Source organism: Lepus europaeus, chromosome 7 (assembly GCF_033115175.1).
Source record: "Lepus europaeus isolate LE1 chromosome 7, mLepTim1.pri, whole genome shotgun sequence".
Lineage (NCBI taxonomy): Eukaryota > Metazoa > Chordata > Mammalia > Lagomorpha > Leporidae > Lepus > Lepus europaeus.
Genome location: NC_084833.1, coordinates 57,782,634 through 57,809,190, shown reverse-complemented (window position 1 = coordinate 57,809,190; position 26,557 = coordinate 57,782,634). Strand labels below are relative to the sequence as shown.

General features: G+C 43.1%; 1 protein-coding gene across 1 annotated transcript in view; it reads left to right on the top strand.

Moving 5' to 3' along the window:
- SYT9 (synaptotagmin 9) overlaps positions 1–24,872 on the top strand; it is a 220,544-nt gene extending 195,672 nt beyond the window's left edge. The window contains exon 7 of the mRNA XM_062196570.1: positions 21,799–24,872. Within this exon, the coding sequence (XP_062052554.1) occupies positions 21,799–21,807 (9 nt within the window). The 3' untranslated portion in view covers positions 21,808–24,872. The remainder of the gene's footprint in view (positions 1–21,798) is intronic.
- The last annotated feature ends 1,685 nt before the right edge of the window (positions 24,873–26,557 follow it).

Sequence of the window (26,557 nt, the reverse complement as noted above, 5' to 3'; positions counted from 1 at the left end):
ATCAGAGAAGTCCCCTAGGACCAAGGCCAGTGTCTCCAGGCAGTGTGGCCTGAAATTGCCAGTTCAAACTATGTGCTCTCCTCACCTGTAGTATGCCATCTTCATCCTGAAACTACCTTCTACCCAGCCACCTCCCCTCACATGCAGATCCTGAAGTCTCAGATAGTACTGTTGGTGGGTTCGAAGTCAAGTCAAGGGCAGTTGAAGAGCCCCTGTCCAGTACTGTCCTCTGCAGTCATCAATGTGTACCCAATCCTTCCCGTAGTACCTGGCACACAGGAGGAAGTCCAGAATGCTGTGGGGTATTGTTGAATGAACACACAAATTTTGCATAATTACTCAGGCAGGAGCTTAGGTTCTGTGAAGAATCTGGTCATGGTTGAGGTCTTTGGATCAATGGAGGCAGCCATCACTCCAGCAAACTGGAACTGGAAGTGGATGTAGAACCTTACTTGACCTTGTTGCCACCAACAGGGTGTAGCCTCTCCGTTATAGGGATAACACCACTGCTGGGCCGATTAGGATTCCATCAGCCTTGAGCTAAGGGGTCAGAGGGCCCCTCTTCATTCAGCCTGTACTCTGGCTCCTGAGGTGAAGGATCAGTGTGAGCTGACCTCTCAGAAACCTTCCTGGGAAAGACAGGGCAGGAGGAAGGATTTCCAGCAGCAAGGGAAAGAGGCCAGAGCAGTGTGCGGTGACAATGAGGGGCAGGAACGCATACATCTTGAGTTCTGTGAGAATGTCTTTCCTGAGCTTTGAAGGCTGTGCCCCCTCCTTGGCAGGTCCCAGTGGTCCTCTAGCTGGTAGTGACCAACTTTTCTCAAAGATCCAGCAGGGGCTGCAACACATTCTGCTTAGAACTACAGCTGGTTTGTAATTTTGGCCTCAGTCAGTAATTACAGCTGCCGGGGCTCCTTGGAGAGATAATTACAGAAAGGATCCAGCACATTCATTTTATCTACACACTTAACCATCAATTAAATCATTACCATCTAATCCTATTTCAGAGTCTAGAAATGTTCTGTGAATATATAATTTTGAAGGCATTGAAGTTTGTTTTCAGATGGTTTTAAGTGAAAAATTGCCCAATTTCCATAGCCAGCAGGATACTTACCCTATGAAGGCACAGCATCTCCTGTCTTGTGGTCACTGCTTCCCTGGAAGCCTGCACTAGAGCGGGAAGGGCCAAGCGTGAACTGGTTGGCAGGCAGGAGCCCAGACTTTGCCTTTGATCTCCCAAGGAGGTCACATCTTCCAGAGAGGGATTAGCACTGAGATTTTGGCTGGGGGTAGTCAGGAGGGTGGCTTGTTTTGCCAAGAAACTTCCAGGAAGGTCCTCCCCTGTGGGGATTCTACAGAGGCCCTAGGGCTCCCACCCTCTAACTCAGAGCCTCTTCCCTTCGGAACCCAAGAAAAAGGGTGATATTCCGAAGCACAGGCCCCAGAGTCAAACCTATTTGGTTCAAGTTGTGGTTCCATCATGTCTGAGTTGTGTGCCCTTGAGCAAGTTTCTGAATTTCTGTAGACTTCAGATTACTCAGCTCTTGAACAACACAATTGATCCTACCTAGTAGAACTGCTATGAGGCTTAAGAGGAAATGAATGTAGCATAGCTGGCACTTAGTGGTGACGGTCAATTTTAACGCTCAAGGTTGTTTAGTTCATAGTAGGTACAGGGGAAGGAGAGAAGAAAGGAGAATCAAAGTGTCCAAAAATGTGCTTCTGCAAGATCCCAGGGCACCTGGAAGCCGTGGAGCTGTGGGCTGGTGCTGCCCTGGGAGCCATGCCCCAGGCTTTACTGTCCAGCCCTGGACGTCATAGCCACTGCCCTGTCAGACCTTGACCTCTGTCAGGAGTGGCTTGCCCAGGAGCCCTTGACTACAGACTCACCCTGTACTCCCTTCTTCCCTGATTTTATCTCCCTTAGTTCCTGACCTCCCTGGCTGCCTTTTTCAGGTTAGAACCCAAATTCCTTGGAGTGTACACCGTGTTCCCAGCCATCCCTCTCTGAAATGACCCATTTCTGCCTCTTGATAGTTTATGCCCCAGTCACACCACACAAGCCACATCTAGGACCCTGACAACACTATGCTCTGTGATTTCTCTTTGTTTTTAAGATTTATTTATTTATTTGAAAGAATTACAGAGAGGGAAAGAGAGAGAGAGAGAATCTTCCAGCTGCTGATTCAGGCTGAATCCAGGAGCCAGGAGCTTCTGGGTCTCCCATGTGGGTGCATGAGCCCTAGCACTTGGGCCATCTTCTGCTGCCTTCCCAGGTACATTGGCAGGGAGCTGGGTCGGAAGTGGAGCAGCCGGGTCTCTAACGGGCGCCCACATGGGATGCCAGAGTCACAGGCGGTGGCTTCATCTGCTACACCCAACGCCAGCCCCCATGGTGTCACTGTGCTTCTGCCGCTGTTGCTGCTCCCTGTGCCTCAGCCTCCTCGTTCTTTCCCGGAGCCACCCTCCATTTCCTTCTGTGAGACTCCAGTGAGCATTAACCATCATGGGTGGGTGCCCAGTGCCAGCTGAATGAGAAAAAGGAAGGGAGAGAAGGAGGGCCAGCTTCCCCACGTGCACAGCATGAAGTGTGTGAAGCCCTTTCCCACCTCACAGATCGAGAGCCTTTGCTGGCCATAATTGCATGGTTTCAGAGGATGGCATGGTTAAACTTCCATGGCACTGAAAAGCTGCATAGAGAAGACTCTCACAGACAGCATCGCGTGTTTTGCCTAACTTCAGGAGCCCTCCCTTTCTGGAGGGGTTTTAAGCTTTTAAGGACCACAATGCAGGACTGCTGGGCTTCGGGTCCAGTGGATTCACATTTCAAGATGACTCAGTGACTGTGTGTGAGACCAAGAAGGCGAGGAGGGTGCAGAGGGCTGGCCTCCGGAGGGCTTCGGAACCATCTGCTTTCCTCTCGCATCTACTCCTGAAGCAGCCTTTACACTGGGGGAGGGGGAGGCCCTAGTCGGGTGCTGGGACCTGGATTGAGGCTTGGAGGGAGACGTCATTGCCTTTGACGGTCCCTGCTCAATGGGCTGTGTATAGAGACAGCGCATGTGCAGATCTGGTCTGCTCCACTAAGGTCTCCAAATCCCAGCTGCGGGTGCCACCAGCAGAACAAGGAACCAGCACCTACCACCCTAAGGAAGAAAGTGTCTGCCATGAGTGTGTCACTTTGACCAGGTGACAGTACCGTAGGGAGGAGACAGGGTCTTCTAGGGGTTTCTATTTTGCCCTCCAGTGGCTTTGCCACAACCCAGTAAGATATGGATGGGATGATGGATGGGTGAGCCAGTTCCAAGCAAGGCCTCCAAGAAGCATTGCATGGTTCTGTCACCTACTCAAGCTTTGGACATCTGTCCCGGGACTAGCATGCCCTGGATAGCTGGGCTCCTCCAGCCCAATTCTCAGAAGATGCGGAAGCAGACCTCTGCTGCAACCAACCCACAAACCATGAGCAACAAGTTAGTGTTTATTGTTCTAAGTGACAAAGATCTGGGGGTTGTTTGTTATTGTGGCCAGAGCTGACTAATGCAGATTTGGACTGCCATCTCTCCAGTTCCTTATGGTGCTTTTAAATGCACAGTGTTCTGCCACTCCAGCATTTCTAGGGCATGGCTCCCAAGCTGCAGCAGATTGAATCCATATGTGGACTTCTCTCCACCCTTTCAGAAAGGCTCTCTCCCTCTTCATCACTTTATCCTCAAGAGGAATACCACAGCCTGTAGATGTCCCAGTTGCATTTTTTCTTTTCCTCCTCTGGCCCTCTCTCTGGAACAATTTTTGCACGTGGCTACCCATCTCAGCAAACCTCTCCACTCCAGGCAGCTTTGAAAATGACACCGCTATGGCAGTTAGAGCACAACCAGTTTCTTTTTTTTTTCTTTCCTTTTAGGTGCTCTTTTTTTTAATTATAAACACTTTTATTTAGTAAATATAATTTTCCAAAGTAGTTTATGGATTACAATGTCTTTTCCCACCCATAACTTCCCTCCCACCCGCATCTCTCCCATCTCCCGCTCCCTCTCCCCTTCCATTCACATCAAGATTCATTTTCAATTATCTTTATATACAGAAGATCGATTTAGTATATATTAAGTAAAGATTTCGTCAGTTTGCACCACACAGAACATAAAGTGTAAAATATTGTTTGAATGCTAGTTATAGCATTAATTCACATTGAACAACACATTAAGAACAGAGATCCCACGTGAGGAATAAGTACACAGTGACTCCTGTTGTTGACTTAACAAGTTGACACTCTTGTTTATGGCGTCAGAAATCTCCCTAGGCTCTAGTCATGAGTTGCCAAGGCTATGGAAGTCTCTTGAGTTCCCTGACTTCGATCTTATTTAGACAAGGTCATAGTCAAAGTGGAAGTTCTCTCCTCCCTTCAGAGAAAGGTACCTCCTCCTTTGATGGCCCGTTCTTTCTACTGGGATCTCACTCGCAGAGATCTTTCATTTAGGTTTTTGTGTTTTTGTTTTTGTTTTTGTTTTCTTTTTGCCAGAGTGTCTTGGCTTTCCATGCCTAAATACTCTCATGGGCTCTTCAGCCAGATCTGAATGCCTTAAGGGCTGATTCTGAGGCCAGAGTGCTGTTTAGGACATCTTCCATTCTATGAGTCTGCTGTGTATCCCACTTCCCATGTTGGATCGTTCTCTCCCTTTTTGATTCTATCAGTTAGTATTCGCAGACACTAGTCTTGTTTGTGTGATCTCTTTGACTCTTAGACCTATCAGTATGATCAATTATGTGCCAGGGATTCCAATACAATCCCTTCAAGATTGCATGTACCAATGCCATCTCACTAGTCCAAGTGATCAATTTCAGTTCACAATTGATCACAACCAGTTTCTTATATGGCCAGTTGAGGGATCCCTTAGCTCCATGGGTTCTTAAAGATTTTTGTCTTCTGACTTTATTATTCAGCTCACTCAGCAAGGACAACTAAAACAGTGCCTGAGAATTTTCAGGGAAACTTGTTTCAGTTCTGCTGGCACCATTCACTATCCTTCGTGACTTCACAGTTCCAAATGACTTGTGACGTCAGTCTGCTGGTTTACTTTCAGGTGTTTTGCTTCTTCTGTGTCTTCCCCTCCTGATCATCTCTGTCAACATAACCTTAATTTCCAAGTCCTGTAGGACATGCAGTAAACAATATGCAGTAAAATTAACTAAAATCCCTTTGTTTTTAAAACTCTAAAAGCTAATGGAATATCCTTTTTTTAATTGCAATAGTTATGTTCTGAGTTTTTCCACAAATATATTTTCAAGTGTTGTATTCTGATAAGACTGAACTTTGCAGTTGCAAAAATGTGATTTCTACAAAACAGAGGATGATTTTCTGTATGTATCTTAGCTTGAGAAGACCTGAAATGAAGCATGAATTTGTTGATGCAGGGCTACTCTGTTCCTTTGTGACAAAAGAACCCCATTTTCCTTGAGGACTCCCCCACCTTCCCCCTCTGTCCATATGGCTTATGTACAGGGAACCATACCCTCAGGTCCAGGAGTGGCTCCGTGTTCCCCAGGCAGGGTCAGGGATTGGTCGGGTTAGGCAGTGACCCAGCTTAGGCCCAGGACTGTTTTTGGAACTATTAGGAAAAGTCACACCTTTCCACTGGCCTTGGTGCTGTAAGGGTGTAAATGTGGAGTTGCTAGCTGCTATCTTACCATCCTGTCAGCAGGTGACCCACCCCAGAATGGAGTCAAACAAAAGAAAGCAAATTTGAGAGGTGGAGAACATGATAATGAGTCCTGACAACATTGCTTGGCCATCTGGATCCAGCACTGCCTGAAGCTGTCGCTTGCAAGGGACTAGCATGTATGCCATGACCAACAAAAACAAATCTAACGCAGTTCTTGGCCAGAATTTGAACTCTGGGGAGAGTAATAGCTACAAAATTGTTGTTCATAAGCAAAAGCAGAAACGAATACACAGTTATCCCAATTCTTTTTTTTTTTTAAGATTTATTTATTTATTTGAAAGAGTTACACAGAGAGAGAAGGCAGAGAGAAAGAGAGAAAGAGGTCTTCCATCCACTGGTTCATTCCCCAATTGGCCGCAACAGCCACAGCTGCACCAATCCGAAACCAGGAGCCAGGAGCTGCTTCCAGGTCTTCCCATGCAGGTGCAGGGGCCCAAGCACTTGGGCCATCTTCTGCTGCTTTCCCAAGCCATAGAAGAGAGCTGGATCGGAAGAGGAGCAGCCGGGACTCGAACCAGTGCCCATATGCGATGCTGACACTGAAGACGGTGGCTTTACCAGCCATGAGTGAGACATCAAGGAACAAGGATCGCTAAGTAACTAAGTATAAAAAAAACTAACAGCATTATAGTTTAAAAAAAAAAACTTTTAAGAAACTATAATAACAGATTAAAGTCAAATATGAAATAAATCCAAGTGTATAATGACTTTAAGCAATTAACACCTAGAAAATCTACCTGCCAGTACTGCTGTCTGTGGCTGTGTTGGCTCCAAGGTCTCAGCTAAGATTTCCCTTCCTCGTGAGCACAGACCAAACCCTGTGATAGCAGACCAACTGCTAGGCACCCCATGGGCAGTCCACCTTCAAAACTGAAGGTCTCTTCACCCCTGGCTCTTTACTCATAGTTCTGCTCACTCTGAAGAGCTGATGCCTACCTCTGCCCACTGCTTCTCTCCCACGGGTTGTGGGTACTCAGGTTGCACCAGTCTCAAAGTCGGTCTTCTCCCACCCCCTGTGTGGTATCTTCAGTGGCTATTCTCAAGAAGCTGCCCTTGTTGGGGGAGTGTGGCTTCCACAGTCACAGTGACCTCCCGGAGCTTCCTCGAGTTGGTCCTGCTGCGTCCACTGAGATGGCTTTAAACCTCTCACTCCCCAGCGTGCTTTTTTTTCTTTACTGCTTGCTTTCTTAGTCCATCTTCTACTTCTATGACTGAATACCACAGACTGAGCGATTTATAAGGAAAAGAAATTGATTTCCGACAGTTCTGGGAGTCTTAAGAGAAGTTGCATCTTCTGAATCTTCTGAGGGTCTTCTTGCTTGTGGGGATGCTGCAGATTCCCGAGGCAGCATGGGATGTCACATGGAGGACAGATCAAGCTGGCCAGAGGCAGTTCACTTTTATAACAAAGCTATTCCCACAGTAACCCATTAGTCAGTGTACCCATGAATGGATTAATTTGTTCATGAGAGTAGAGCCCCTAGGATCTAATCACCTCCTAAAAGCCCCATCTCTCAAATACCCATTAACGTACAGTCGCGTATGTTACATGTATGTTATTGTCATATATATTTGTGTTATATGTATTGTTTTGGTCAAATATGTTATTGGAATATATGTTATATGTACGTATATGAGGGGTAAGTTTTGGAGAAGGTCTGCAAATCAGAGCACTTGCCTTTCCCACAGTGCTATAACAGAGAGCTAGTCCATAAGTGGAGCATAAATCCCAACCAACACAGCCAGTGGACCCCAAACTGAAGAGCTGGGCTGACCCTCAACTAACCAGATGCCCAGAGCACATTGACTGAAGACAGTTATCATACCCTGAGTCAAGTAGTTTGCTTTGGACTTCTGAGATGAGAAAACCCAACCAAGTTGCTTTAAAGAACGGATGAATGCCTTTTGTAACTTAAAAGATGAGAAGGCCAGGAGCTAACAGTGTGATTGGCAACTCTGCTTTAAGTCTGTGGTTCTCTTGGGTTTGGTGTAGAAAGGCTGGAACATCTAAGCAACCATCGCAACTGATTAGGGAAATAGTGAGGAACCCACTGATCCATCTTAGAATCAGCAAAAATAGAACAACCAGACATAATGGGCCTCTTGCTTTAACCAACACTTCCCCCTATGAAATATTTTTCCAAAAAGTTTAAATCTCAATTACATCAGGCCTCCTGATCTACCTGCATATTTAAAGTAAATATGGGGATAGAAGAATACATTAAACCATAGTGTAAGAATGTAGCCAAACTGTGAATGTGGGGAATTCTACAGAGTAGATGCCATGAAGGTTATCCAGAAGCTGGAAAGCTGTTTGGAAATTGAGACAAGAGACATGTTAGCTATGTTCAATGTCCAACCCAAACTTAAAAGATACTTTTGAGACAACTGGGCAGTTGGAACTCAAATTAGATGTTGGTCAGGAATTGTGGATTTTGCCAGGGGCAATAATTGTTTTATGGTTACTTATTTTAAAGTCTTTTTCAATTAGAGATGCATTGGTACATATTAATAGATTAAGTGATACAGTGTCTGGAATTTGAAAATATTCCAACATGAAAAAATACTGAATTGGGGCTGATGTTGTGGCATAACAGATAAAGCTGCCACCTGTGACACCAGCATCCCATATTAGCACCAGTTTGAGACCTGACTACTCCACTTCCAATCCAGCTCCCTGCCAGTGCACCTGGGAAAGCAGTGGAAGATGGGCCCCTGCACTCAGGTGGGAGACCCAGAAGATGCTCCATGCTCCTGGTTTCAATCTGGCATAGCCCTGGCCTTTGCAGCCATCTGGAGAGGGAACCAGCCTTTGAAAGATATTTCTCTTTTTCCCTCTCTATAATGCTTCCTTTCAAATAAATAAAGATAAATCTTAAATACTAAATTGACTTTTCAAAATAAGTTCTGTTCAACCTATCAGGTGTGTTTTTTCCATACAACTATTCCAAATGCTGAAACTAATTCTGAGATCTCTTCCCATAAATCAGACTTAGAAAATGAAAAGGGAATAGGAAGTGCCTTGGGCTGTTGGGTGTGTGCGGCCTGCTGCTTGAGGCCTTCACGTGGCTGGTGTTTTTGCCCTTGTGATATTGTAATAGGCTACAAATTCTCCAGCTGCTTTCCTTCTTTGCCCTCTGTAAACTGGGCAACACCATCCCCAGGGTCATGTCTGCCCAAGAAGGAGGACACCCGGTGTCCTGTCTTCCTCAGGTAGTCTTCAGATGTGATTTCAACAACCCCTCAGTCATTGCTCTCTTCTTATGAAGAAGACTTCGAATTTGACCACGTCTTTGCCTTTCACAGGCTCTCACCTGGCCATCCTTGTGTCCAGTCCCTAAGTCAGTTTGCTAACTTGTACGCTTTCTCCTGATCCTTCCTTAGCCTCTGGTTTTTGTTTTATGGTTAGGTTCACCTGTCTTCCCTCTTACCTGTGAACCCTTTGAGGTCTTGAAACATGATTGTAATGCTGGTGACTGAGGCTTTACTCTGGTTCATGCAGAAATTTCCAGTGTATGATAGTCAATAAGCAGGAGGGAAATGGTCAGCGTGAAAGTGTCCAAGGGAAGATTAAGACAAGATACCTTGTGCTTTCAGTGGGTCAGATCACCCAGAGAAGAGATGCAGCACACCCATGTATGCAGCAAGATGGGTTCACCTCCCTCCAGTGTCTCCCTAGAATGAGAGCTAGAGAACCTTGGAGTCTTGCTCATTAGCCAGAAATTGCCCATCATCTATAGATAGTAGTGGTAGGCATTCCACACATAAAATCAGGTTCACAAGTGAACAGACCAAATGTCCATTTTATTATGCATTAAATTCAGGGTCAACTGAAGATTGAGGTAGATATAGGAATTCTTCAATTATATTTGTTTTTTTCAGTGCTCCATTTGTCCCTGTTCAGGAAAAACTCTGGCTCTATTGTGGAACCAGTCACATAGGACTCTCAAATGCCAAAACCAATGACCTCCTTCCCATCCTCACTTCCACAAGGCCAAGGTGAATGGGGCCTATCAAGTCAAGAGGGATGTTCCAGATGTTGCCATGGAGCCACTCAACATTGGCTTCCTTGCTGTGCCATGTAATCTTAAAACTGTTTCCAAGGTCCTGGTCCTAAAATACAAATCTGACATATTCTTCCCTTACTAAAATCTTTGAATAACTGCCTTTTATCCTAAACAAGATAAAGACTGAGTTCCCTGTGTCGGGGACAGGCCAAGTTGCTGTTGGTTCACACAATGCATTTTATTCATCCTCATGCCCTTGCCCTTGCCTTAACTTCTTGTGTTGGCCTTTATACTCCTCTTTATCTGAGTAGATCCAGCTCACCTTTGAAGCATCTAATCAGTTGTCATCTTTTTCAGGAAGCATTCTGAATATCCTCTACTGTCAGCTAAAATGTTTCTTGTCTGTGCTATCTTCTAGCACCCTGTGCCTACCCCTAATGTAGCACTTGGCGCCACTTGATATTATCTGTGTTCGTGTCATCCCCAGCACATCCAGCTGCTCCTTGAAGAAGGAGACTGTTATTCATCATTGTATAACCAGTAGTACCCGGCAAAATGTCCAGCACAAAGTTAGCATTGAATAAAGGCTTGTTGACTAGAATTCCAATTTCTTCTATCTTACAACTTTGAAATAATTATTGATTTCTTAGACTCTACATGTAAATTTTTCAAATCTTTAGGCATAGTGGTTCTATTAAGGCATAAAATAAACTGAGTTCCACTCTACAAACCAAATAAGTTCCTTTTTCTTGGGCACTAAAGGAACCCTACCTTCTTTCTGGCATAGAATGGCCCAAGCCCTAGAAAATACCCATAAAAGTTAAGAATGACAGTCAGGGTCCAAGTCATCATCTCAGATGAGATTTGCAGCGGCACAAAGGCTCAAACACTTCTCGTAAGAAACCTATCTTTGCTTAAAGAATATGTTGGGAGACTCATGACTGCTCAAGATCCCTGTGTGCTTGGAGTCACCATGCTGGCTGCTCTGCTGTCAGCTGATCTCAGCAGTCTCCCGAGATGCCTGTGTGCAGTGCATCATTCACTGTACTGTGGCATTCTGCTCCAATAGGGATCAGATTCATTTCCTTTAAAACAATGCTTTTGCAGAAGGAAACTCAGGATTTCAACCATTTATTTATTCAGCAAATATTGATTGAATACCTGCTATGAGTACTGAAGATATATCTGTGTAAGAAAAATAGACACAAAATATTTGCCCTGGTAGTATTTACATTCTAGTGGGAGATGCAGAAAATAAACATTGTAAATGGGCATGTTATATGATATTGAAAGTAATAAGTAGTATGAAAAATGCAGCAAGTGGGAGGTATTGAATATAGTCTGGTTTGTTTGTTTAAAGGGAGTTAATTTTGGTGGAAGTAATGGTAGGGCTTAAAGAGAATTGAAATATTTGAACAAACACTTGAAAGAGATGACAGAAAAACCATATATATTCATATCAGGCTGAGGGAACAGCCAATACAAAGGCCTTAAGGAAATTGCACAGAGAATGGTGAGGAAAGCAATGTAGGGGGTACAGAACGAGAACAAGAATGAGAGCAAGGGAGAGAGAAAGGAGGAGAAGAGATCAGAAATGTACCAGATAGGCAGCTCCCAAATTACATCGAGCCTGCTAGATATTCATATGTACTGTGGCCCATTCCCTGAGATAAACAGTGATCTTTCAGAAAACGTTCAGAGAGATGTGACATGATGTCAGCTTACACAGGTTCCTCTTCTGTCATGTAGGGACAAGAGTGGAATTGGGAATACTCATTCAGAGTCTGTAGCGGTGATCCAGCTGCAAATAATAGAGGCATAAGCCAGCGTAGAAACAGAAACTGGGGAGAAGTGGTTACATTTTGGGTCTATTTTTAAGGTATTTCCTTTAGCATATGAGGGAGGTAATTTCAAGGTTTTCACCCTGAGCAGCTGGGAGGATGGAGCTGCCGTGAAGTGGGCTGAGGGAGATCGTGTCCCTGTTGGGGGGCAATCAGAAGTCAGACCTTCTAAGTTTGAAGCACGTTTTGGATGTCTATAGGAAAATATCAAGTAGCAGTTAGAAGCAGGAACCTAGAGTTCCAGAGAAAGATCAGCTTTAGTTGTAAAGATGGTGGAGTTGTAAATAGAGAAGAGAAAATATCCAAAGACTAAGAACTAGGACATCCCAACATTTAAAAGCAGGACAAAGAGGAGAAACTAACAGAGACTGAGAAAAAGAAAGTCACTGACATTGTAAGAAAACCAAGGGGGCCGGCGCCGTGGCTCAACAGGCTAATCCTCCGCCTTGCGGCACCGGCACACCGGGTTCTAGTCCCGGTCGGGGCACCGATCCTGTCCCGGTTGCCCCTCTTCCAGGCCAGCTCTCTGCTGTGGCCAGGGAGTGCAGTGGAGGATGGCCCAAGTGCTTGGGCCCTGCACCCCATGGGAGACCAGGAGAAGCACCTGGCTCCTGCCATCGGAACAGCGCGGTGCGCCGGCCGCAGCGCGCTACCGCGGCGGCCATTGGAGGGTGAACCAACGGCAAAAGGAAGACCTTTCTCTCTGTCTCTCTCTCACTGTCCACTCTGCCTGTCAAAAAGAAAAAAAAAAAGAAAGAAAGAAAACCAAGGGAGTCTGGTGTCCTAGAAAGCAAAAAAAAAAAAAAAAAAAAAAAATCATTTCCAGGAGGAAGAAATGGCCAGATGTATCAAGATAAAAATAAGACAAAGATTGATAACTGACATTGATTTGATCAGTGTACTAGATATTGATGATCATGAGAGTATTGAGTTGAATAATGTCCTACCAAAATTATTATGATGTACCCAGAACCTCAGAATGTGACCCTATTTGGAAGTAAAATCTTTGCAGATATACTTATTTTAGGTAAAGTCAAACTGGATGAGGGTAGGGCCTACATCCAGTGACTAGTGTCCTAATAGGAAGGCCACCTGTGGATGCAGAAACACAAGGAGAACGCCATGCATGCGGAGGCAGGGATTGGGGTACTGCAGCTACTCATAGAAACCAAGCTTTGCCAGGAACCAGAAGCCAGGAAGACGCAGGAAGGATTCTTTCCTAGAGCCTCAAGAGGAAGGCCCTGCTGGTACTGGTTTCAGAAGTTCAGCCTCCAGGACTGTGAGAGAATAATGTTCTGCTGCTTTAAGCCTTCAGTTTGTCACACTTTGTGATGGAAACCCTAACAAGCAGTTCTTTATTTATTTAAGTTAAAAGCAAAATTAGAGTCCAAGACTTCCAGCCAGAGCAGCATGAAGGGGGGCTCTAAGACAGGAAAAAAAAAGGGGGGGGGGCTGGTAGTAATGGGGGTTTTAAGCACAATCTTGAAGAAGAAACTCAATTAATACAAGGTAGAGACAAACTGATCAAAAGACCTGATTTATATTTTAATCATTTTACCCAGTCTGGCTTCCTCAAGATAAAGAGCCTCAGAAGGGGGGGGGGGGGGTGGATACCTAATTTATTTTACAATAGACTGGGAGCTCAGAAGGATGGAATCCCTATTCCCTTGCTATTCTCATGGTAAATCTGGAGATTCCTTAAGGAAGTAGGGCAGGCACTTTTGATCTTGCTAAAGATAACCTTTTGGGGGAAGCATTTTGCAACCCACCCTGACTGCCTATTAACCCATCTAACTCCTCACCATCCCCTCCCCCCCCAGAAGAATGGACCCTATAAGCAGTCATTTAACATTTCTTTACCTCTATTACCTCTTCTGTAAAATGGGTATAATAATAGTACTTACCTCAGAGAATTAGGATGAACAGTAAATTAACTACTACTACGGATGATATTCTGAGACCAGTATATACAAATGCTATATAAACTATTATAATAATTATAAAGCTAATCATTTTTTACTCATTTTTGTTGTTTCTTTAATTCTCAATTAGCTCATTAATTTGACAGATTAAATTTTCCTGAAGTTCTTAAACATGCATTTCACACTTTATCTAAATCTCTAAGCATTTTGAAACAAAATTTTAAAATCTTATAAATCTAGCAAATAAAATTTTTTTTCTAAATATTTAAATATTGATTAATCAATTGATTATCTAAATTCCTTTGCACATTTCAAACTAAAACTACACATTTAAAATGTAAACATACAGGGGCTGGTGCTGTGGCATAGCAGGTTAAGCTGCTGTTGATAGTGGCAGCATCCCATATGGGTGCCAGTTCAAGTTCCAGCTGCTCCATTTCTGATCCCACTCCCTGCTGATGTGCCTGGGAAAGCAGTGGAAGATGGCCCAAGTCTTTCGGCCCCTGCACCCATGTGGGAGACCAAGAAGAAGCTCCTGGCTTCAGATCAGCCTAGCTCCAGTTGTTGCAGCCATCTGGGGAGTGAACCGGCTGATGGAAGATCTCTTTCTCTCTCTCTCTGACTTTCCCTCTATCTCTAACTCTGCCTTTCAAATAAATAAATCTTTTAAAAAAAGAAAAAGAAAAGAAAAGCTTAAAAATGTAAGTATACCAAATACTAAACATCTAACATGATAAGGTTTAAACAGGATTGTTCTGAAGCACCTGACAACTCTTATAATGCTAATAAATAAAATCTTACAGATTTAGATTAAATTATCTTAAGTATTTCAAAATCTTAAAAAAATCAGCTTGGGGGTGGGAGTTGTGGTGCAGTGGATTAAGTTGCTGCTCTGCTGTTGGCATCTCATATCAGAGTTGCCAGCATCTCATGTCAGAGTGCTTGTTCAAGTCCCGGTTGCTCCACTTCCAATCCAGCTTTATGCTAATGTGCCTAGGAAAACAGCAGATGACAGCTCAAGTACATGGACCCTTGCCACCCATAGGAGAGACCAGGGTAAGTTTCTGGCTCCTGGCTCCTTAACTGTTGTGGGCATTTGAGAAGTGATTCAGTGAATAGAATCAATATTTCTCTCTCTCTCTCTGTCTCTGTCTCTCTCTCTCTTAAATAAATAAATCTTTTTAAAAAGTGAACTTTATAAATGTAGTATAGTGGACTTATCCAAGCATTTAAATGTTTGCCATACATTTAACTAGTTCAATTGTCCTAAGAATATTCATTAAAATAATAAATCTAGGGGCTAGCGCCGTGGCTCACTTGGTTAATCGCCAGCATCCCATATGGGCACCAGGTTCTAGTCCTGGTTGCACCTCTTCCAGTCCAGCTCTCTGCTGTGGCCCGGGAGGGCAGAGGAGGATGGCCCAAGTCCTTGGGCCCCTGCACCTACAAGGGAGACCAGGGAGAAGCACCTGGCTCCTGGCTTCGGATCGGCATAGCGTCGGCCATGGCGGCCATTTGGGGAATGAACCAACTGAAGGAAGACCTTTCTCCGTCTCTCTCTCTCTCACTGTCTATAACTCTACCTGTCAAATAAAAAAATAAATAAATCTAGTAATTTTCTAGTATTTAAGATTGCTAAGGATTTATCTTAGAAACACAAGCAAAGTATAAATAAAACTGAACTGTGATAACAAAATATACATTGCACTTGAATAAATAGAAGTATAACTTACACAAAAGCATCATTATTTGATCATTTATATTTCTTACTATTCTCTTCTGATGTCACAGAATTACTTTTCCAGTAACTGTAACAGGAATAGAATTCTCAGTTTGGGTCCCCAGTTGTAATAGACATTCAAATATCTGAGTCCCAAATTAGAAAAGTGGAAGCTGTGCACCAATACGGAACAGGGCATGGGTTGCCTCCCACGGGAATTTTTCTAGATCCATGAATTAAGAAGGCCAAGTCCCTTCTAAATTGGCTTAGTTGGCTCCCAGGTGCTGTACTACCAATGGGTAGTGTAAAGACCCAGGATTTTTAAATGGAATTTTGTTTCACAAACCAGTGCATCTCTTGTATCCTAGGAATCTTTCAACTCTTGCCTTAACTCAATTTTTTTATTATAACAACTTTTTTCCTTCTTATTCTCTGGTTTGACTAGATGGAATTTTGTGTGCACACCCACATACATACACACACACACAGCAGTTACAGTCATAGCTTCCTGCTGACATTTCATTTTATTCTCTTTTTCACCTTTCATGATCCTTACATCATCTGTTGATTACTGTGAGCTCTTTAAGAGTAGAGTGTTCATTGTTCATCTTTGTGTCCTTAGTACTAAATGCAGATGTCTACTGTACAATAGATGTTGAATTAATGAATAAATGCAATGGATATAAATTGGAAGTAACAGATTCCAAATAGCCCCCACTCCACTTAACTTCCTCGGGCAGAGTCATTTTTGCCCTACAGTAATACCCCTTTTTTCCTTTTGAATGTGTCTTCACTGATTGCTTCTCAATCACCACTCCTTGTAACAACCTACACATCACACATGCCACCATCTGCCACATTTACCCTCAAGGTCAACTTAATGACAAATCTTAAGATACTTTCTTTTGAAGTCTGGATTATTCAGAGTTCTTCTCTGGACTGGGAGTCCTTTGTAGAAAGGAGCTGTAGTGTGATTCGCATTTCCAGCACACTAGTTTGCCATCCTGGGCACAGTACTTAAGAGCAGGCATTTGGTTCCATAAAGGCATGGTGGAGGATTCTGGCTAACTTTATGACTTGTTTTTTTTTTCAGATTTGGTTTATCTCATCAGCAAAAATGGAATCATAATGTCTGTTAGTTGAAGTAACAAATGAAGTAAGGTATGCAAATCTCTTAGGATAGAGCCAGGTGCTTACAAGTGCTCAAGAAGTAGTAGTTACTCAGATGGACTCTTTCATATTCCGTGCTATTGACTGGCAAGGTGGTTCCATTCACACTGCTTTATTTCTTTACAATACTGATTCTAATGTGAAAAGGGGGGATAGAAATAAAAGAGAATGCTGTCTTTGGGGAAAGGAAGAAGCTAAGCAGATTCTAAGTAGGCAGAGATTTATCTTTCTTAACATATGTATTTGCAGAGCTGTCTAAGCAATAAACAGTCAACAAAATCCCATAATTTTTGATGTTTTTAAATAAAATTTGAGAATATGAGTATAACAATATGAAGTACCTTTAAAATTGAATCATGTAATAAGAATCACTTCAATTTTTGACAAGCTTCTTAGTCCAAAGCCCTCAAATACTTCCTGCAATTAAAACCCATTTTCAAATTCACAGGGAGATATTATCTAATGCTCCATTCAGTCTTTTCATGTTCTTAATTTAGGGTCAGTTACAATGGCCTGTCTCACATCAGCTGTCATTTTTTGTGATCGAAATGTCACTTCACATTATAGTTTTCATTAGGACAATTCTCATCCTTGGTTTCAATTCAGTTTATTTCAGATCAGATCCCTATGTCTTAGGACAATTGAATTCACTTAAAATCCCCTCTGTTCAGATAGGATTGTAACCACTACTTCCTGTTGATGTTTCTGAAGTTCCTGTTAACCTTCTAAATGTGTGCTCCCACCTGGGAGGCCACAAAGTCTGATAATAAGGACTGCTGCTCTGCCCCTGAAATGGGCCTGGCGCTGGACTGGCTAGGCAAGCATGATAGCCACAGTGCTTAACACACTGCTTTCTCTGGTGTTGATGCCACAGCATCTACCACCCCATCCTACTCCCCCCAAAAAATCCCTACTGCATCAACCTTTTTCTGTATCTATAGAAGAATCCCATCCCCCCCAACAATATCCTATTGTGTCAGCCCTTTTCTAAATTATAGAGAAATCTTTCTTCATACCTCATTTTCCAAAAATCTTGGATGAGAAATAGCTCAGCAGATTATAGGAATTGTGTACATATTGCAATTTTTTTAGGTTTTCTTTTTTTTATTTACTTAATGAATATAAATTTCCAAAGTACAGCTTATGGATTACTATGGCTCCTCCCCCCATAACTTCCTCCCCACCCGCAACCCTCCCCTTTCCCACTCGCTCTCCCCTTCCATTCACATCAAGATTCATTTTCAATTCTCTTTATATACAGAAAATCAGTTTAGTATATATAAAGATTTCAACAGTTTGCCCCCACATAGCAACACAAAGTGAAAAAATACTGTTGGAGTACTAGTTATAGCATTAAATAAGAGTGTACAGCACATTAATGGCAGAGATCCTGCATGATATTTTTTTAAAAAGATTGATTACTTTTCTATGTAATTTCCAATTTAACACCAAGGTTTTTTTTTTTTTCATTTTCAATTATCTTTATATACAGAAGATCGCTTCAGTATATACTAAGTAAAGATTTCATCAGTTTGCACCCACACATAACCACAAAGTGTACAAATACTGTTTCAGTACTAGCTATATCATTACTTCACCTTGGACAACCCATTAAGGACAGATCCCACATGGGACGTAAGTACACAGTGACTCTTGATGTTGATTTAACAATTTAACACTCTTGTTTATGGCATCAGTAATCTCCGTAGGCTCTAGTCATGAGTCAAAGGGATCACACAAACAAGACTAATGTCTGCTAATACTAACTGATAAAACCAAAAAAGGGAGAGAAGGATCCAACATGAGAAGGGGGAGACACAGCAGACTCATAGAATGACAGATGTCCTAAACAGCACTCTGGCCTCAGAATCAGCCCTTAAGGCATTTGGATCTGGCTGAAGAGCCTATGAGAGTATTTTAGGCATGGAAAGCCAAGACACTCTGGGGAAAAAAAAAAAAGAAGAAGAAGAAGACCTAAATGAAGGATCTCAGCGAGTGTGATCCCAGTGGAAAGAATGGGGCCATCAAGGTAGGAGGTACCTTTCTCTGAAGGGAGGAGAGAACTTCCACTTTGACTATGACCTTGTCTAAATAAGATCGAAGTCGGCGAACCCTAAAGGCTTCCATAGCCTAGGCAACTCATATTGTAATTTTTTTTAAGATTTATTTATTTATTTGAAAGTCAGAGTTACACAGAGAGAGGAGAGGCAGAGAGAGAGAGAGAGAGGTCTTCCATCTGTTGGTTCACTCTCCAATTGGCCACATGGGGCTGAGCTGCGCAGATCAGGAGCCAGGAGCCAGGAGCTTCTTCCGGGTCCCCCATGCAGGTGCAGGGGTCCAAGGACTTGGGCCATCTTGTACTGCTTTCCCAGGCCATAGCAGAGAGCTAGATTGGAAGAGGAGCAGGTGGGACTAAAACCAGCTCCCATATGGGTTGCCAGCGCTTCAGGCCAGGGCTTTAACCCACTGTGCCACAGCGCCGGCCCCCTTATTACAATTTTTTAAAAAAATTTTGTTCGCTTGAGTTTTTCCAGTACTTCCTATCCCATTCCCCAAACATACACACACACACACACACACACGAGGATTCAGTGACAGCACAAGTCATCTATGACCATATTTAAAATTGCTTTTCCTGTGAGACACCTGAACTAGTTTCTTCCATTCTGTGTTGTACACCTGACTTCCTTTAGAATACTAAGTTTGTAGTATAGAGTTGGTCTTCTGTGTACAAAGTTAATTGAAAATGAGTCTTAATGGAGAATGGGACTGGCAAGGGGAGAGGTAAGAGGAGGGATGGGAGTTGTGTGGGAGGGTGGGTATGGTGGGAAGAATAACTCTATTCCTAAAGTTGTATTTATGGAATTTGTATTCCTTAAAAAATAAATTAAAAATGTAAATGGTAAAAAAAAAAATAGAATACTAAGTTTGTCCAAGAAGCTTCTCTTGTAAGCCCCGTCGTAGAGATGACTGACCACTCCTTGACCCTTCCACTATGGTTTGGTCCCTGACAGCTAGCATCTGGGAGCATAGTGATATTATGCAGGCAGAGGACAAAAGGACGCTGAGCCCATATAGGATCAGGGCCTAGGAAATTCATGCAGTTGACATTTGTCACTGGAGGAAGAAGACAAGTAGGCCACTGCAGTATTTTCAGTGGCTGAGCTTGACGGTGGCTAGTTACATACACAAGGAAATTCACCAAAGGAGCAATGGAGGTCAAATTGGAGCTGTGCTATGATTTGGCCATTGGCAGCATGGCCTCTGCCAGTGGTATCTCTAGGTATGGAATCTGTTTTTAAAAAAATTGGCTGAGGTCCGCCCTCTACACAGGCTTCAGAGTCATAACAAACCAGGTATGGGGTGGTTCTTTAGGCAGGCACTTTGGGAGAGCTGTAACCACAGCAGTCTGAAGGAACTGCTCAAATGGAACACTGCAACCTAAACTCATAACAGGAAATAATAAGATTGTACATAGGACTAAAGGGACACATGAGATACACAGGTCACTAGCCAAAGGAATCCAGAGACGAGCAATAAATAGTTAGGAAGCCTTGGTAAATAGGATATAACACCTGCTACATGCTACTGTCTTGAACTAGGTTTTGTAATGACCATTCATCTGACTATATTTAGAGTGTGTGTTTAGAGTGTCTAGAAAGCCAAAGGAGATGGATATATTTTGGTACATCAGATATGTGGTCTTGGCCTACAGGGTAAGATTAGGAATAATATAATTTTTAAAAAAGGAATAATATAATTCCTAAAGCTTGGAAATTAAAAGTCTTGCATTTAAACCCCAGCTCTGACACTTGGTCACAGTGTGGCTTTGCATAAATCTTTCTACAACTCTGTCCTCTAGTGAAGATCCTCATAGTGGGGCAGGCATTTAGCCTAGTGGTTAAGATGCTACTTCAGATGCCTGTGTCTCTTATCAGAATACCTGGGTTTACTTTATGGTTCTAGCTCCTGATTCCAGCTTCCCACTAACACAGACCCTGGGAAGCAGCAGTGATGGCTCAAATAATTGGGTTCCTGCCTCTCATGTGGAGACCTGGATTGAGTTACCAGCTCTCAAGACATTTGAAGAGTGAACCAGTAAATGGGTGCACTCTCACTTTCACACTTTTTTCTTTGTCTCTCTGTCTCCCCCTCTACCTCCGAAATAATAATAATAAAGCATGCTGCAGAACATTAAAACATTGAACCTCATAAGTTCTTTATGGATTTGTAAAGTTTATATCCTAACACATGACATATGTCAAAAATGACAGAATGTGGCACACGGCCTTTTGGCTAAAGGCAACACAACAGTTTCAGACCGCATTTGTTGGTGGCCCTAAGCCTGTTGACAGTTTGCCTTCCCTGGTGAAGAAGGACTCAGGAACTGACAAACTGGGCTTTTAAGTCTGAGTCTCACGGAGAAGGACTCTGGGGCCCAGGACCTGATGTGGGTGATGGGATAGAAGGTAGAGCCATTTGTAGGACACTCCAGAGTAGCAACTGGTCTGGGAAAACATCCATACATACTTACCTGCTAGTCTCAGAAACTAATTCTGCTTTTCTCAGGGATGTGTATGTGTGCATGTATGTGTGTGTGTGTGCGCGCGCGTACCTGTGGTCCCTCCTCAGAGCCAAGGGTCCCTGTCAGGCTTGGATTTCCCACTACAGTGTATGCTCTGGGTTTTATTACTTAAGTTGTAGCCTCACATGTAAACTTTTGGTTTCTGAAACACAGTCCAAATATTTCAGTTTGAAAATGTTTGCTGCTCTCTCATAGCTTATGTGTAACTTTTGTGTTATCACCATATCCATGGAAATGACTTCGGTTTTCTTCCTCTCTGTGACTACATTGTTAATGCCCTGTACTTGAATATGCCCTGAGTTTAAATTATGTTGGATGCTGAGATGAGTGTGAAATGCAAGAGACACTGGTATTCTACATATGTGGCTCCATTAAGAGAACTCATCCTTTACAAGTTGGAAACAAGGAATGGATATTGCATGCTCACACCGCCATCTCCACCCCAGCCTTACTTGCTACCACTCCACTCTTCACCCTACAGTCCAATCATATCAAATGCTGGTGATTCCTCCAGTGCACCATGCCCTTTCCTGGCATTGTGCCTGTACATGTTCTTTCCTCTGCCAGAATGCCCCTTGCCCCTTCGATCCTTCAGACTCCTCTCTGTAGACCCTGTCATTCCCCTGGAAGCGAACCTCTCCCTTCTTTTTGCTCCTACATTTTATGCACATCTCTATTATTCAGCCTCCCCCTCTATGGGTCCTTTGAAAACAGAGGAGTATCTTATTCATGGTTTTTGTATTCCCAGCATCTATCCCAGTGCCTGGCACTTGTTTGGTACACATTAAAAATATATTATTGAAAACCAAACCACTCTTTGTTTCTTCTCCCTACAGAAACGGTGACTATGGATAAGAGGATTGCTTGTGCAGAGGACACAGTAGGACTACCATCTTACAAAGATCTTAAGTAACTTCCCATCCAGCAACATCCGGACGACTCTAGTGACCAAATGCTCAGCTATAACCACAGCAATAACTGGCCCTCTTTCCAAATTGGGTTTGGTAAACCTGAATGGTCCAGTTACCTTCTTCTGGTGGCCCAAAGTGATGTGCTGCGCGGGAAGCACGTCTCTCACAGCCAAGAACCAAGACTGGACTATGAAAGAAACTAAGTGATATCGTGAAAGTACCAGAGTACCAGGACTCTTAATGATTAAGGTCCTTGGTGATGGGGACATAGCACCTGCCCTGGCAGTAGTCACTTACTCTGACAAGTTGTTATTTGCTTGCATGCCCTGGAAGGACAGAATATTTAAAAATACATCCAGGTGCTAAACAGGCAGTAGATCTCAATTCACACTTGACTACCTTTGAGCTAATGACTGTCTCCAGAAAATAATTTCACCCCAAGAAGTGCTCTAGCTTAGGGAAGAATAATCCAGGAAATAATAGGACAACCAGGCCATTCCGCTGGAGGAAAATCTAGTGCAAGGAAGGATAGTTCACAGCAAATTCACTGCCCCCTTCCACGCACATGGCAGAGAGGACCAGTGGATCATGGCCCTCTTTTCTGATAAGATGAGATTTTGAGGAGTAAGAAACCCCAACACTAATTTTTCAGTAGCCAGCAGCCACTTCCTTTCAACTTGTGGTGTTATTAGAATGAATATAAACTGTCATTCCTGTTAGAGAGGAACATGTCTCAATGGCATAAGCATTCTGGAATATCCTTCCCCAGGCACATGTGTTGACTGAGGGAACAGCCTCAGAAATAGATGTAGCCTTGTGTGACATGAGATCATGGAAACACCACACAGCCATCCCTTAGGGGAAGGCACAAGCTTTGGGGCTTTCTTGGCCTGAGTGCCTTCTGGGGTATTTCAATATGCAACAGCCCAGATCCTATCCTTGGGCAGCCACAGACAGAGGTTTCCTTCTCACTGCAAACACATATATCACTTTCACAGCACTTGGGGAATGGAAATACCTACAAGAGTGAAGGTCAAGGGCTCTCCCCGGGTATCTCATTCGTTACTTTGCTTCCTCTGCTACTAAGTCTGCCAATCCACTGCATGATCCTCATTGCTTTTCCCTCCACAAGGATGAAACCAAAGGCCTCAGTGTGCCCTGGGAAGACTGGGGGCAGTAACCTAGCTGTCCTCTGTCTCCCATTACAGGTGCAACGCACCCCTTCCACATATTTGCACCACTACTCCAGTTTAACATGTCCCTTTTCATACATTCTCTTTGCAGCAGAATGGAGAGTTAGATTGTAGTTTACATTCCTGGAAAGTACATTACCTTCACTTCAATTAACATTCCAACATGGTACTAATGGGGTGGAAGCAGGATCACTGCATGTCTTCAGACAGTTCTTGGTGCCTCAGCTACCTAGTGCAAGACTCTATGCTGAGATCAGATCTAAAACATATGGAGGCCTTTGGTTGTGTGAGGCAGTGTTATCACACTCAAGCTTCATGTGTTCCCCAGACTGCCTGATCCATTTCCATCTCTTATTGGCTTTCAACCATGGAAACTCAAAGGGAATCCAAGGTCTGCCTATATCTGATGACATGAGAAAAGTTCAGCTTTCTTTGCCCAAAATTCCCCTCTGCCCATCCCTCCCCATCAGGCATCCTCTATCATATCAGGGTTTAGAACCAAAGCACGAAGGGCTAGTGCCAACAGGATAGTAAGCAGGAAAATTGTCTCTAAAGCCAGACATAAGAACCCAGAAGAATGATCCCAGAGAAACCAGAATGATGTCAGGTGATATCAGGCAGCCATGTCAATAAACTGTGACACGTCCTTGGCCGTGGGACCCTGGGTTGGAGATCCAGAGGCAGCTGTGCCTATTAGTCCCCACCCCAGGACCTTCCTGTCCAGGAAGCTAGCATCCCTGGAGTACCAATGAGTATGCTACTGGCTTGTTGATACGGAAGAGAAAGTGACTTTGCAGGGGCAGACAGGAAAGTGGATTTGTGTCTAGAAAGCTTTGTCTAACCAGTACAGCTGTGGCCAGAGGCTGGTTATACATTTGAACTCCCTCAGCCCATTTGCAACTCTGCCTCTGTTCTCTTGTATTCTATTTGGTTTCCCTTTAGTTTCCTAGTAAATGTTCCTTTTGAAAAATTCCAACCTTGTCTCATTTAATTTTGGGGGGATGGGAATCTCCACCATATTTTCCCAGATAGTGAAGGAAATAAAGTGCCTGAAAAAAAGATGGAAGTGCAGTAAAAAGGGAAACACCTGAGCACATCCTCTTATAAAAACCCAAACACTTGAGTCCATTCAGACAGCAAACTGAACATTGACATCAGGGTGATGAAAACAGGTATTTATTTTAAAAATGCCAGACATGAAGCTGGGGAGCCATGGCTTAGTTCCCAGACTCCCCAAGGGGTTAAGAGTATGAGATCTTACAGAATGAAGTTGGCATTGAGAGGTGAGTGATCAGCTTTGTATAGACCTCTGGTTGGTTCACAATGCTGTTGCTTTACATGACCACATGGTCAGTTATAGCAAGTTCTTTGGGGAATTTTGATGATGGCAAAGTCAGTCAGGTGGTAGTACTTTCTTGCTCAAGGCCTGGTGTTCCAGAAAAAAAAAAAAAAAAACCTTGGAGACAAGACTAAACCTCAAGATGTTACATATAGTGGAGATAAAGGACTCTTTCTCAACTTAGTGAATCCATTTTACTAAGATGTTGATTTGCATGAGGCTGTGGGAGACTAGGGCCTGCAGGTATCTCATATCCACAGCAAAGACATTGTATAGAGGTTCAATGTCAATCTCAGAGAGAAACCTTGGGGAAAGCTGTTACCAAGAGAGAAGGAGAGACCAGACATCCCCAACCCAGCTGACACTGGTTCTCATCTTCTTCCTCTTCCTGCCACTATCTTCAAGGAGATACACATGTGGAGTGTATCTCTGCTGCAGCACTTTCTAGAGAGTGAATCAGGCACATTCAGTAGGCAGTATAATGTCCAGGAAGTGTGCGAAGGGAACAGGAGTGGGTGGGTAGGGAGTGGTTTCTATAACGTGGATGTTCACAAAATTCTCCAACAATCATGACTACAAGTGGAATTAGTTTTCATGGCCATCAATAGAACCGCATTTCATTTCATATGAAGAGGTGAAACTCATTCTAACACATTTTAGCCAAGGAGACTGACAAAAGATAGATATGGAAAGTGACTTGCTGTTTTCAAGGCCAACTTATCCTGCAATGGTGGGTATTCCAATTATCTCTTGCTACATAATAAAGCACTACAAAACATAGTGGTTTAAATAAAACTGCGTTATCTCATGCATCTGTGGATTGGCTGGGAGTAGGTGATTGCTGAATGCCTGGCTGGGCTGAATATCCATGATGGCTTCTTCACTCACGTCTGGCTCCTCAACTGGGATGACTAGAACAGCTGGAGAATGGTTGGGTGTCTCTCTCCATGTGGTTCTTTTGGGCTTCCTCGCAATGTGAAGATGATCAAGATAGACTTTTTACAAAGCAGCTGCCTTTCCACAGAATTAGCATTACAAGAAATCCAGTTAGATGCTACAAGTTTCTTCTAAATAATCTCTGCAGTCACACAGAGTCATTTCCAACACTATTGGTCACAGGGCCAGCCAAGATTCAAGGGGAAGGGATTACGCAAGAACTGAATAACAAAGTCTGGCTCTTCAGGGCCATCTTCAGACATAGTAGGTTATGGGAAGTTACTTAGTCAAAGGACTTCTTAGATAGCTGTCACTTTAAAAGCATGTGCAATGCTTAATAAGTGTAGAAAATGGGGAATAATGGAGAGTGTAGGGAAGAAGGGCTAATCATGAACAGTTAAATAATGCAAAAGCTAAAGAAAAGCAACTTGTTATGACTGATATAGTGCTTATAAATTCACAAAAAAATCCCTGGAGGAAAAATTTGATTATTTTCATTATCCTAACAGCTCAAGTTTTAGTTGGATGCCTTTCTTGTACCCTTACCTCTGATCCAAAGTAAAGGTGCAAACAGCACATTCCTATGTTTGGGAGTATAGTTAAAAATTCTAAGTAGAGTTCATCTGTCCCTTTTTTTCATTGTGATTTTTATTTATATAAAGGGAACAAATTCCAAGTATTTCATATATACAGTTTTAAGAGCATACTTCCCACCCTATTCTCCTTCCATCCCTCATTCCCACCCTCTCTTCTCCTTATTTTTCTTTTAATTTTTACAATGACATACTTTCAGTTTTGTTTATAATCAAAAACTTAACTCTCCACTAAATAAGAATTCAACAAGTAGTAAGTAGGAAGACCATTGTTCCTCAAGAGTATAGATAAGGACTGTGAATAATAATCTCAAAATGTCAATATTGTACATATACATTACTTTTTTGTACTCTGTTATCACAAATCAAGGAAAACATACATTGTTTGTCTTTTGGGGACTGGCTTATTTTGATAAGCATAATGGCCTCTAGTTGCATCCATTTTGTTATGAAAATATTTCATTCATTTTTTTTTTGACAGGCAGATTTAGACAGAGAAAGAAAGGTCTTCCTTTCTGTTGGTTCACCCCCCAAATGGCTGCTACATCCTGCGTGCTGCGCCGATTCAAAGCCAGGAGCCAGGTGCCTCCTCCCGGTCTCCCGTGCGGGTGCTTGGCCCAAGC